Source organism: Betta splendens, chromosome 15, assembly GCF_900634795.4.
Source record: "Betta splendens chromosome 15, fBetSpl5.4, whole genome shotgun sequence".
Lineage (NCBI taxonomy): Eukaryota > Metazoa > Chordata > Actinopteri > Anabantiformes > Osphronemidae > Betta > Betta splendens.
The window spans coordinates 4,579,291-4,594,027 of NC_040895.2; the positions used below are offsets into that span (position 1 = coordinate 4,579,291).

A 14,737-nucleotide genomic window follows, 5' to 3' on the forward strand; every position below is an offset into this window, starting at 1 on the left:
CCCTCGTCTGTAGAGCAGCAATTAACCTCCATTACCCCTGTGTGTGTGTGTGTGTGTGTGTGTGTGTGTGTGTGTGTGTGTGTGTGTGTGTGTGTGTGTGTGTGTGTGTGTGTGTGTGTGTGTGTGTGTGTGTGTGTGCGCCATGCGTGCGCGTGCACATGCATGTCTTAAACTTTGTTACACAAGCCAGGCATGAGTCTCAAAAGCATGTCATCACCCACCCACACACACACATACACACACATACGCATGAACCCACATGTGCACTGATAATCCATGACTTTCCTGGACATCCTTTGATCCAGCTCAGGCCCCAGGGATTTTCCATTGGCCCAGCCAGGCCATGAGACTTCTTTCTGTGGTCAAAGGTCAGAGGGAGGCCCTTCCTGACCCTGGAGGATCCAAACATGGTATATCCCTTACAGCCTGCCCTGTCAGAGGGATAGAACACAGTCAGGAAGGCGATTTAACACATCATGTCTTTGATACAGTACATGATAGTCCTCTCTTGAAGGCAGCAGTGTAGATTTAGATTTGGATTTAGAAATTAAATTTTTACATGTTTATCCACACAAGGTTGGAACCAAGCATACACACTTATATATATTATATTTTGCACTGCTCTTTTTGACCCTCCCCCATCCTCTATTCATTGACTTAAGGCGAGAATGAATTTGAACTTCAGACTTTCGGAGTCTGGTGCTAAGTGAAAGAATGAAAAGAGGAGGGAGCAAAGGAACTTTCTAAACCCACTCTCTGACCTTATGACCCTAAAAAAGAAAGCCCTTCTTCAAGCTTCATCAGCCCGCTTACATATTCTGGGTTTAAGACATATATAAAGATGTGAACTTGGCTGAGAGACAAGAAGAAAAGACACAAATCACCACACCAGCCACAGCGGTTTGAGTTCTTTCTTTTTCTCTTTGCCATGTTACATTCCAGCACTGATGATCTATCAATAGACTCTGACCTCTCATGCTTCAGCTTAGCTTTTGTTTGTGTGTGAGAGCCTGTGTGTGCTCTTTTTTAAGGTGGTGATTGTCTAAGGAGCACTCCTAACACTGAGCCCAATAGCACTAGTGATTACAACATTATCAGTGATTGAGCAACAGCAAAGTGGATATACTATAATAGACATAACATATGTATTTTCGACTCAGGTCTTACCTAATTTCATGAGGAACACAAATGTTTGAATCAACACTCAACAACGTCTGGCCATGATGTCTATTATAAAAGCAATCATTCCACTGAACAAGCATATGGATGGGGGACATTGATTAAATAATTATAACATAGCTAGCTAGCGAACAATATTAGGGTAAAACTTGATGCAGGTACAGTACATTAAGCTGTCAAGTTTGTTTATTACCCAGGCTTCATGCTGCCCATCTTGATGCTTTGCCTGATGAATTCTGAAACAACTGACTAAACTTTTTATGTTAGTTAGTGTTTGTCAAAGTCAACTTGTTTAGTGTTTAATGCCCTTGCACAGCTTCAAATGTTGCTGTGATCTTCTTTGATTAACATTTCAAAATGTTCACACAGGTAATCTATATCACTTCTGTTTGCAAACACAAAAAAGGTGTATAGTTCCATTACATACTGTAACCTTTTTTACTATTGCCAGTGTTTGCCCAAATTGTAAATGTGATTTGACAGTGGTGGGCTACCAGGGCAATCAAGGCCTTCTCTGTTGTCCTAATCATACCCAATAAAGTAAATAAAGTAAGTTTTGTAATAATAATAATAATGTAAATAAATATATTTTCCATAGTCTGTTATGTTCATGTCATATCATAACCACTCGGTTACTGCCTCTTCCAGTATTGATCTATGGGGTTCTATGAGGTTCTATGAGGTCACCAGCGCAGGCTCCTGTGCACTGTAAGTGAAAGGACAAGTCATTTGCGTTGGACAGATCTGGCGTCTGCTACACCAAGGATAGCTAGAAGGCCTTATGCTGCATGTGACATGTACATGTCAGTGGATGAGTGGATAAGCACTCTTGAAGGCCTGATATGCAGCACTTCAAAATATGCAAAACATCTGAACTAATCCTGCTGATGCATTAGGTACCAACGGCTATGGCTGTTGCTTACTTCTGGCTTTTCTTTGACCTCTATGTCTTTTAAACAACCCAAAAGCCTTCAGATGTCTGGGGCCTGTGATTGATCCAACACAAGATAAAATGACTCCTAATACTTCATAAGTAAAAAAACGGTAAGACAAACAATAATATAGGCATATTAACAGCAACTGTCTTAAATCAACTTTGACACATCCCATTTTCTTTGACTCAACAAAAAGTGTTTCTCAAATAAAAATAAAAATAAATGAAAGTGCTTCTCATTGTTGACTGGCTGGGCTTTTGAAATTGATCTGTACAGTATACAGTATAACACTTTTCTATCTTTTTGATACTCAAAGTCCTTTGATACTGCTTCTCACCGTTTACTTCCTGTTTGGAACCAGGAAGTGAGCTCTATAAAAAGTCCAGTGTTCCTGTCTGCTGAGAGCTTCATGTTTGATCAATTTCACCTCCTCCTGTAATCAACAGGTTACTTGGTGCCCTCATGCCTTCTTCACAGCGCCGGAGTATTGCATCTTCATGTAATGCAGCCATGCCATTGTTCATGCTCTTCTCACCACATAACAGGTTATGTTGAAAGTTTTTGTTTTAAATCTAGCTTGTGGCTTTTTCCTTGTATGATCTAGTTTTCTCACTGGTTCTGCCTTTGTTTCATGCTGTGTTTTTGAAGCTTGTCGTTAATTTAAGTCTTCTGCTACCTGTATCTTTTCGTACATCCTTTTGTTCGAAAGATCTTCCTACCCTTTTAAAGTTTAGGTTTTCTTTTAGTTTTGTTTAGTATGTAATTAAATTGAACCAAATTCTGTTAGTTTTTCATGGACTATTACATCCTAATGTGTGTTTTTGTGGGACTTTATTTTGGTTGAGCCTGCATAGCCTGGCTAGCGCACTCCCCTGCCATCTCGGCGTGAAGGGATTCAGGATCGCACTGTCCAGCAGGCCTGTGCCGAAACATCAGTTCTGGCACTGTGAGGAGATCCGACTCACAGTGCCGGTATCTATTCCTTCCTGGATTTATCCAACCAGCTCCGTGCCTCGATCACATGCTCCGCTTTCACCTGGAATACTCACCAACACTACATATTCCTTCTCTCCACCGCCCTCTCCTGCTGCCGAGTCCTTCCTCAGTCCAGCTCGTCCTCTGCACATCTTCTTTGAGTTTGCTTGGTTAACGTAGCTGACCCAGGTAGGTCCCACTCACTGTTATATCTGGTAGCTTATCCTATAATCCATTCTCACCCTGCATTTTTGTGTTCTCAGTGTCCAGCCTCGTTGGAGACTGATTGATCCTCTGGGTTCTCGCACATCTCATTTTATTATCAATAAACGTGATTATATCTCAGTTTCTGTTCCATTTGTCCAGTCTCTGGGGGTTTCTGCTCTCGTTACAGGAGGAGTCAAAAACTGAACCATTGATGGACAAGCACTCTGCCACCAAATCCACAGCTTGTAAGATAAGAAACACCTTTAATAGTCCCACAGTGGGGAAAGTACTTCACACAACAGCAAGTACAGATTTAGAGAATACAGCGACAGAACAGTTCGTGTTGGCACAGTACAATGCAGTACAGTACAGGTAGAGTGAGTATGAGGTCACTGGGTTATTGCACAGTAATAAATATAAATCTTTTACTAGTTTTACGTGCAAGGTCTTCATATTACATAAAAAACAAGAGTTTGCTATAAAATACAAAATATCTGCCTATTTTGCTTTGTAGGTTTTTTTTCAGTATTCAAATGAAATATTTCAACTATGAACTGAAAGCAGGTCAGAGATATGGTTGTTTGATTGAGTTACACCTACTTTTTTTTAAATCAAGTATCTTAAACACTAACCCTTACTTGACAAAGGGAGCTCTTAATATATTATGGTTAAAATGGTACAATGTCTATGCATTATTTCTTTAAGGGCTTTGATGTCAGTAAAGAAGATTATCTGACCTGCTAGACTGACCTTGTGGCTATTCTATCTGCTAAATAACATTCACTGAACGTCCATTACAGTAAAAGGCATTTACTTTGGAGCTAGTTTCTATAGACCGCTGCAGTCTCCATATGTATGGAAGTGTTGGTAGACCACAGCAGGCCAAGCCATAGTGCACTTCTCTGGCAAAATACAATATGTATACAGATACCACAGTACACTCAGTGGAAAGAAAGTCAGTTCAAACATACACGCACATTACATTCTTTTCTATTGGCACATTGTTGTGACAAGGCCAAACAGCGACAACAACAGTGTGGAAACGTGGTGTCTGTAGTCTTCAGTAAGTATCTTATTGTTAAAACCCTGCAGGCCAGATACAAATTTGTTGGAGTCACTGTATAAAGCACTGCAGGTTGTGGCTGTATAGATTTTATAACAGTGACAAATGTATTGTCCTTATTAACATAAACCAGCATTAGGGCCCCTAATGAACTGACTTAAATACATCATAGCTTTTTAACATAATGATTTTATAATAGAAAGCAGGACAGAAAAATTCTAAAAAGGAGATTTTTTTTATTATTGCATATTAGTTTTATTTGCTCAGGCAGTGCTGCTGGTCGCATTATTTAACAGGATAGGAAGCAACTTTTATCCTAGGCTCTCACTGCACTGGGATAACTTGGTTAAGTTTTTCATTTCATTTGTAGTTCTTCTTCAGCAGCAATCTGCTCATCATTCAACCACAGCACATTCAGGCTGTAGAGTAGAACCTGCTGCACACACTGAACAGTTGGTGGTTGCTCTTGTGGTTAAGGGTCCTACAGTGTTTAGCGAAAGAAAGTTTTGTTCCACCCTCTTACAGCAGAGTAATAACGTACATATAGAATAGTAAACTTCCTGCTAAATGCTATAAATATGGTTTGTGTATACGATAGTGCAGTCATCCCTCTATCTATATAATAGCACAAAATACTGAATATCGGGTGCAGGTTTGAACGTGAGAGCTGAATGGGTGGAGCATGTGTACAGGTGTGTACTAGATGATATAACACTAATTGATCTTAATGCTTTTATGTGGCTTTGTGATGACTGAGCAAATAGGTAGACATAATTATATTTACTTAACTGATATGTACTGTACCAAACAGTTTTTTTATAATTAACAACAGCTACTTTACTGTACCAGCAGTGACATGCATAGTTTTCATTTTACATATAAAAAATATGGAGACATCATACAATTGCAGGTTGAAGCTAACTACGGGGTCCATGTGTATGGGCTGGAAATAACACACACATACTCATGCATAAACACACTTGAAACAACTCCACACAGAAACTGCAGATAAGCGTCAGGTGTCATTATACTTTCATTTTTTTATTAATTGTTTTTCGATAAAGGGACAAAATGGGTGTGTGAACAGGAATATGCAGACATCTGCCAGAAAACACAGACAGTGGTTTTCCCAATACAACAAAACAGAGACCCCAAACAAGTATATCAGAAATAAAGAGCTAGGTTTGTCAAATGACCATCGGCCACCATTACAAAAGGAAACAAAAAAACTATAGAACAAAAAAAAAATGAAAAAACAAACAAACAAACAAAAAGAATTCATTCCATGTCTCTGTTTTGAACAGAGCATATAGATAATAATAAATAGTAACTCCCATAGTAAAAGATAAAGTTCAAGTTCAAGTTACAACAAACAGCTCTCAGAACAGGAATAGAAAAGGCTGATAACAAAATATTCCACATTGCCATTTACAAAAAAGTCTTAATTCAAGCAGGCTTCTCCATGTCCCCCAGGTCATTTTTAAATATGCTTTGCATATGAAAGTATACCCAATCTAAATATAAAGCACCATTTAGTATTTGGCAATGGAAAAAAGCAAAACATTTATTTTATTTTCAAATGTAGTTTATTTTGACACTTTTTTTTGAAATCCATGTACTGCATATGACGTTTTTTTTTCTTCTCTCTTGATGTTGGAATGTAGTCAGGTGGAAGAGGTGAGAGAGACAGAAGCACAAAACAGAACTGGCTGACGTCAGCGTGCATTACTGCATACAAGAATGGCAGGGCAGAAGATTTGTTGGGGGGGTCTAGGGAGGAGGAGGGGGTTTGAAACCAGAAAAACTCAAAGTAGATATGTACAACCACCTCCGTGGACAGGAAACAAAGTGGGAGCCATCTGATGACCCACAATGCCTCCCAATGCCTCACATGTTAGCTGCTTTTTATGGGTTTTTTCCTTTTATTTCTTTAAACATACAAATAATTTGCACTATATTATCCTGCCAAATTAAAAAAATATACCGTGGCAGCTTGGGATTTTTTTTCCACTACCAAAAAAGGTACTGTAAATACCTTTAGAGAGAACAAGCAACAGTTAAAAATACGAGCCTCATTATAAATACTATAGTGCCTACGCTAAGTGAACATTGAATTCAAATACAATTCTAGAAATACAGAAAAAAGTAGACCATAAATGTGTTTAAGCATAGGAATCGACATGAGTGTGCATTTTCCTATATTTTAAGTTTTTTATTATATATATTTATATATAATCTTAATCCTTCCCCTAATGCAAATTGTTTTTCAACCTGAAGAGCTGTGAAGAGCCAAGGCAAAATAAAATACAAAACCATTACAGATTTTTTTAAATTCTTTTCTTTTTGTCAGATTTGTTTTTTTGTACATTTCATATTTACTGTGATCGGAGTCCTGAACACCACCAAGACGCTGATGAAAAGAGAAATGACAATGAGATAAAAACATAGTTTTCCCTAAAATATAGTGTCATGTTATCTGCAAAACTTGTTATACCTAAATCAAATAAACAATTAATTATCAATTGAAGGGAGATGTGTAAAAAAGTATTAGTGTAGTGAATACAACACAATTTAGGTTCTAGTTGTTTGGCTGTGATGGTCTAGATTTATTTGGAGATGATGACAATGTCACTATACAGCTTTGTAAGTGTGGAGGTTTGGTCCTGTTGCAGCCAGGGAGAAGTGTGTCTGTTTTGCAACAATGAAGCATCACAACCTTATCATAAACAGACCTTGAAGGCAAGGTGAATTTTCTAGACAGACAAAGAACTGGCATTTGTAGGGATAACATACTGAGAAATGATGAAATGGCAAGGGTGTACAGGTTAAAGTTTAGGAGGCTTGAGCTTCTAACAATGGGACCCTCATCATCTGACGGCATTTTAACAACGTTTTCCTCTAAGCTAAAAATTTAAAACAGTGCGCTTCATGTCCTATAAATGACAATGTGCCCTTTTGAATTTAACTCATCATTGCACCAATGTGGGAAGATGCTTTCTAAATTTGCTTTCAGGCAGAGTGACAAGTGATGTAACAGCTTCAATGAAACATAACAGGGAATAAGAAACACTCTCTTTTGGATTAAAAAACAACAGGCAACCAAAAATGTGCCCTGCATTTGCCTGTGCATCCTGATTTCAATGATCACATTTTGATTTTTTTTAAGAGCCCTGGAGTACAGTTATATTTATTTATTTATTTATATTTATATATATATATTTTTTTGCAATTCTTTCTTTTTTCTGCAACTCATAGACCCTGTTTTGATATTACAAATGTAAGTGAAAGACATTGCATGTGATCCCCTCAATATTTACTGTATGCAGCTTCCAGTCCTGTGTAGGCTTCTGTCTGTCTAGCTTGTAGTTTTTTTTCAATGCTCTAAAGTTTGCCTCACTTGTAGCTCATATATTTATGCATTGTTCCACACACTGACATATCAAAGCAGCGTTGTAGGTTTGTGCTAATGCAGATACATGTCTCTTCTTAGCCATGCTCTGTATCCCTCAAGTTCAGGATTGTACATTACAGGTTACCTTTATCTTAATAGTACCTCCTTACCAAGTACCAAAATTACAAATAATTCAGATATACACAATACTGCTTGTACCATGCTTTCCATGAAACCACATATTAAAGATATCCCATTGAACATGTAATTAGGTAGCTAAATGATGATTAATGATCTTTCATCATGAATTGTCACAGGTCATTTAAACAGTCAGGTGCTTGATGCAAGGACCTTTCCTGGGTGGCTTAAACCTATCAACCTTTTCTAGTGTGACCCCAACTTATACCAGATAAGATTATGGCCAATGCAGTCTTGAGATATCAAAGGCACTCTTCCTTATTCTACCAAATGATAGTACAGATTCAATTTTTAGCACACCCTTGTCCTTTTTCTCATAATTTGAAGGCTGTTGTTGCTTTTGATTTAGTCCACATGTCAATGCAATATTTGTTTTAACCCTGTGTAAACATGGTGTCTTTTAGAAAGATCAGGATAAGTGCATTTCCAGGGTTGTAAGAACAGGGTCAAGTCAAAGACTTGTCATTTCCAATGTAACAAAGCAAAACTGTACATGATATGTGTTACAGAACGTATGCAGCACGGATGTATCTTTCTTGTCTTTTCTCTTTTTGAAGAATAAAAAGGGAAAAACTGAACAAGAGAAAAACAGCAACACATTTACTCAACAACTAACCAACCAGGGACAAGTTTTTTTGTTTTTTAATTAGCAAAAAACATACTATGCATGCTGACTAATTCTTAAAAATGGAAAAGGAAAACTCAAAACGAAGAAAATAGTACACAACATGTAAATTATTGCACAAGAGAAAGGCTCGAAGTTTTGCGTCAATGCAAGAATATTGCCCCGATACAGATCATGCATTCAATGGATAATGGAAACGGGGTGTGCTGGTGCAGAGCACATGGTCTTAATCTTTCACCAGGCGAGAATTGAGTGTTGGGATTGGGGAAAATATACAATGGGCTGGGAATAAACAGGGGACTAATGGCGGACATAACAGAGAGGCAAAGGTCCCATAGTTCGGCCTTCTACTCTGACTTTATTTCGGTACTCAATGGACGGTCACTGTGCCATTTTTTCATGTGTTTTTCCAAAGTGCTGTAGACACTGAAGGGCATTTGACAAATTTCACACTTGTACACGTCTTTGCCCACTTGACCGTGGGTCTTCATGTGGCGGGTTAATTTGGAACTCTGGGCACAAGCATAATTGCACAGCTCACATTTATATGGTCTCTCTCCTGTGTGGCTGCGCCTGTGCACTGTCAGGTTACTGCAGTTCTTGAAAACTTTGCCACAAAACTCACAGGTATCACTCCTGCGGCCATCCTTGGAGTTGGGCCGTCCATGACCCCCAAGGTGTGGTGTGCTGCCCCCGCTGCCTGTACCACTGCGGCCTGACATTCCGCCGTCCAATTCTCCTGGAGGAGTTGAAAAACGCAGACTGCCATTCTCTGACGAATGCTCAGATGAAGATGCAAAGGGCGATTGTCTGGAATCCCCAAAGTTCAGAAAAGGGTCCTTGAGTTGTCGGGAGGCAGCGTATCCAGCCAGCCACTGGGAATAGACATTCTCCGTATTAGGGATTGTGGGTGTTGGAAGGTCAAATTCCTTTTCCAACTTTATGCGTTTGGAGAAAGGACTCATTGGACTAGGGCTACCCAGAAGCAGTTTCTTAGACAGGCCGACAGAGGCAGATTCATTCGGAGATGCTCCTCGCCCATTTACTGTTGAGACAGAGCCCTCCTCACCACGATCTGTTTCCAGGATAGAGCCCCCATCACACATCTGACGACTGTGGTGATGATCTCGGCTGAGGTGATGGTGCAGGTGGTTTTCCTGGGCCATGGCATTACGTTTGTGCGCATTCAGGGCCTCACTGAAGTGCTGCATGCTGGCGGCCAGACCCATCCCCTGCATCACCTCTGGCAGTGAGCGTGGGATAGATCCCTCATCAGCCACTCCACCCAGTCGACTTCCAATACTGCTATTGTTTTCATGCTGACGTGCTCCTTCAAGATTCAAAGCAAAGTGATAAATGTTGTTTCTTCTGGCGGCTGTTCTCTCTCCATTTTGTTGTTCCTCCTCTTCCACTTCCTCTTCTTCCTCCTCCTCCTCTTCCTCTTCCTCCTCCTCTTCTTCATCTTCCTCCTCCTCTTCCTCTTCCTCTTCACCGTTTTGTTGTAGTATGCGGTCATTCTCATTTTTCAGCTTAGCCACAACTGATTTGAGAGCATTGCTTGCGCTGCCCATGTGCTCACTAGTACCAGGCTCTGGGGAGGAGGCTGTTGAGAGCCCATCTTCTGATTTGCCTGTGTTTGGTGAAGATGATTTGTGCATGTGTGTCTTCATGTGGCGCTTCAATTTGCTAGCCTGTGTACAAGCATGGTCACACAGGTGACATTTGTACGGCTTCTCTCCAGTGTGGCTGCGCCGATGAACTATTAAATTACTCTGAAATTTGAAGGCCTTGCCACAGAACTCACAATGCTTTGATTTCAAGGGGTTGGTCGACGAAGGTGTAACTCCTCCTGAGGGAAGTGGAGTAGTCGGGGTTGTCTGAGAACCCACCGGTGATTGCATGGAGCCTGGTGGGGTAGCAAGGTACGGTGCTTTACTGCCTCCAGCACCTCCAGTTCCTCCATTTCCTGCACCTGTCTGGAATGGCTGAAGCAAGCGCTGCATGGGGCTTGGCCGGCTGGGGGATAATGGGGGAGTGGACCCTGAGGTGTTGCCTGCCAGCTCTCGTAGCCGCCTTGAGAAGTCCATTGTTGGTGGGGGGTCCAGGGGAAGAGGAGGATTGAGGCGCAGCACCCTATCAAAGGCACTAGGGTGGTGGGCTGCCAGCGCCAGCTCCTCTGGGCTCAGGTGATGGGGGTCCAAATGGTTCCTTGGAGGAGGGCTAAAGAGGGGTGGTGTGGGAGGAAAACGCTGGTGATGACCAATACCAGTTGTCCCAGCGGTGACGACTCCACCTCCTGCACCGACGCTGTCCCTACCTCCGGAGCCTGAGCCAGGAATGCGAAGGAGATTGAATGGGCTTGCATCGGGAGGCAAGTGGAGGCCGTGAAGTGGAGGCTGAGAAGGGCAGTCTGCACCGCCGCCGAGTGAGGAAGGCCCGCCCATGCGTGGAGTGAGAGGGCTGCCATGTTCACTTTCTAGGTAAATACGGAAGCCATGGGCGTTCTGAGCATGCTGCAGTAAGAACCAGGCGCTTCCATATGACTGCTTACATGTAGTGCAGGTATAAGTGGTTGGCTCCTCCTTACCTGTTGAGACACAAAAGAAAGACATAAGGTAAAAGGACTACTTTTAGAGTGAAAATGCTATAATGCAGCTAATGTAAAAATATTAAAACAATGTCAGATAAAGAATGTACAATATGAAATCCACAAATGGCAACTCTTCATATGAACTTTAGGTCAGACTCTTACAACTTTTAAAAGTGGTCAGCACATGGTGTTGAGGACTTTGCACATACAACAACAGCTATTATTGAGGTCATGCCCCACATGAGTAGCATGTGAGAAGTAGTCTGTATGTGTGTATTTGTTCTCCAAGACTGCTCTGGGACACAATTTCAACCTTTAGACTGATTGTGAGTACTCCATTGTCAGGAGGAGAACAAAGAAACTGTGCTATCCCGGCGGACTACCACTTCCCACTGATCTACCAAAACAGAGGCTCACTGGAAAACACACATATGCACAGACACAGCAGAAACACCAAAAGAATCCTTTAAACCTTTAAATAACATCCCAGCAGTTCTGGGCCGGCAATAAGGCATAAAAATACATTATACCCCATGATCTAGAACTATCCAGAAAATATATCCCAGTGAATAAATACCACTTGAGAAATGGTTTTCATACCCTGGCAAATGTATTAATGTACACTGTATTTTAAAGTTATATTCCCTGTATACCCTGCACTGCCTATACAGACATACACACTCATCAGCACACAGAGATACCACCCAAACCTGCCTCAAAAGTTACTCTCTCTTAAATAGCTGAGAAGTGTCACTCTGAAAAGGTGAAGAGTGGAACATTTGAAATAACAATATGTAATATATATTACATGTACTGTCATTTCAATAAGGGGTGGAACATATGGAGCATGCAAAACGTGGATACAGTAAGCTATACACTACAACATAAGTGGATAACTGTTATACTTTGAGTTAGTAAAAACTAGCTATTTCCAGTTACATATTGCAATTACACATAAACATACATAACATGTATAAATAAATATAAATAACATAGTAAATTGGAGCAAACAACAATATTGTAGCAAAAACAAATAAACAGGTCATTCTGGGGGTTGTAATAATGATGCTAATTATCTCTAATGCTAGAGATAAAAAGTGATTTTTCTGTAAAGTGTCATGAACAATAAATTACAAAACACTGCATTAATATGTAAACCGTTAAGGTGGCTCGCAAAAGTACATAAAATTTAGACATATCACCAGCCAATTACTGACAAAATGACAAATTAGCAGTGATACTAAAAGGATGTGACAGTTTGCACGGACGCTTTTATGCATCAACAAACCATTTATGTGTGGTATCCAGAAAAAGAGAGTCAAAGAGGTTATAGTGGGAAAAAAAAAAAGCTTCCACAAAAAAGTAACATTTGTTTGGGTGTCTGTATGAGATGTAATTTTCCTCCATTGGTAGGATTTAAATTCTCAGAATACAGTATACATAATTAATAAATAAATAAATTAACATTTTTATTCACATGGACGAACCTAACGTCAAAAAGAAAAAATTAACACGTCCTTTCTGATTCTTCTGCTTTTCATTTTTTTCCCATTTGCCTCTCCCTGTCTCCTTGTCTGCACGCAAACACACTTATCCCACATAACCAACAGTTTCGAAAGCCGGTTAAATTATGGATCATTAAAATCGGCACAAATTACCACTAATTGTGGCCACCTGCAACTGATCTAACCTGTGAATATCATTTGCATTATCTTGACCACAGAGGCTTTATTTATTTATTTATTTTTTTATTTTATTTTATTTTTTTGATTCATACATCTAAATGCCACAAACTAAACCAGACAATAGGTTACTTATTGGAAACACATTATACTCCATGTTTTACAGTTTTTATCAGTACTTTGACCCAGCCGTCCAGTGAAACAACACATTCTCGTAACAGTTAACACACTAAACAGCTAAACAGCAACTCCAATGCTAAAGGCTCTAACCGTGTCAAAACACTGGAAATATGCAGCAAAAACTCATTTTGGCTTCAAACAATACAACTTGCAACCAAGTACATGAACACGTCCAATCGGTCATAACACAGTGGACAGCAAAATACAAACCACTGATCTCAGTGTGAATCAGTGCTTCATTGATTGTCATTGTAGCCTGTTACTATTTGTTGTCTTTGTAGTTTATGTCCAATTTACCTTTTATGCAAAGAATTGGATTCAGATGAAGAAATGCTTTGATTTATACATGCCATTCATTTTTCAAACTGTGGCAGAAAACTGAAATATTGTAAATATTACAGAAAATACAGTCAAATCTATTGGAGGATGAGACACAGTCACTGTTGATACTCAGTCTCTGCTTTAGACATCCTCCATCCATGCTGGTAAAGAACAACACAGACCTGGCATCATTTTTTAGGTCTAAAGACTGATTGCAAATTGAAGATTTTTGTGGAGGAGTGTCAAACAGGTGCCATGCTGAGTTCATACTGGTCTTACTGGTTACTAATAGTTAGGAACAAATGGTTTTCCTTTTGCCACAAAGCTAAAACAATGGAGTTTAGAGTGTTTGAATGACGTCAGTGTTAACTGTTTTGCAAAAGGGAGGAGAAAATCTGTCAATCCAATGAGAACGGGTTTACACATTTGCTACATTTGTCTGATGCACTGCTGTAATAGTGAATGAAAATAAAAGGAACCTAGTTATGCACAACAGGTCAAAGTGACCGATAAAAACTGTAATGCCATTTACCTGGAGACACTTGAAGAGACACGCCTTTCCTCTAGTTGACCATATGTGTAAGAATTTACCTCATCATTCTCATAAAGTTTCAATGTTTCTGTTCAAACAAAAAACATTTTTACTTCTGGGAAATTAAATTGAACAAATTATTGTGCAATAATTGCATACTTCAAACACTAACACACTCTTACTTCTCGTTGCCTCTGACAGTATCACATTGTATATACTGTAATGCAATATATATATATAAATATATATGTGTGTGTGTGTGTGTGTGTAATGACAGAGCATTTTTAAGACAACAAATATTGTTCTAATATTATTGGAATGGGAAATGTGAGATACCTCTTCTGGAGGTATGCTCTGCTCTTTTCACTGTGTGAGGGATTTATGTTAAGGTACATAGAAAGTGCAGTCTGAGCACGATGTCAACAATGCTGTTGCTGTGTGAGACATTCAGGGACAGTAGTCTATAAATTCACACCCTTGGGCTTGGGATATCTGGGACAGGAAAGAAGATTAATAACATAGCCTATATCTGCTCCCAAAACTGATGTCCATTAATGCTTTAAGGGCTTTTAAAACACATATGAGGAAAGATATCGTGAACAGAGTCCATGACAGGATGCAAAAAATATACAGAAAACAATGCCATACTAATATGTGAAGGTTAAAATAGATGACGAAATACAGCTAAATCTGTATGAAATTAGAGGACAGAGTGAAGCTGCCCAGGCCTCTCTCAGCCCCGTCCAAATATTGGTAAGTCCTAAAAATTAGGCTTGTGAATTTGTGTATAACTGTGATGAACGTGAAGGCGATAAAATAAAAAAAAGGTTTATGTTTGCACCTAAAGTTAAGAAAAATA

General features: G+C 39.6%; 1 protein-coding gene across 1 annotated transcript in view; it reads right to left on the reverse strand.

The window, feature by feature from the left end:
• Positions 1-5,379: 5,379 nt before the first annotated feature.
• Positions 5,380-14,737, reverse strand: part of bcl11aa (BCL11 transcription factor A a) — a 45,371-nt gene continuing 36,013 nt past the window's right edge. Inside the window, exon 3 of the mRNA XM_029175125.3 lies at positions 5,380-11,160. Coding sequence (XP_029030958.1) covers positions 8,921-11,160 — 2,240 coding nt within the window. The 3' untranslated portion in view covers positions 5,380-8,920. The remainder of the gene's footprint in view (positions 11,161-14,737) is intronic.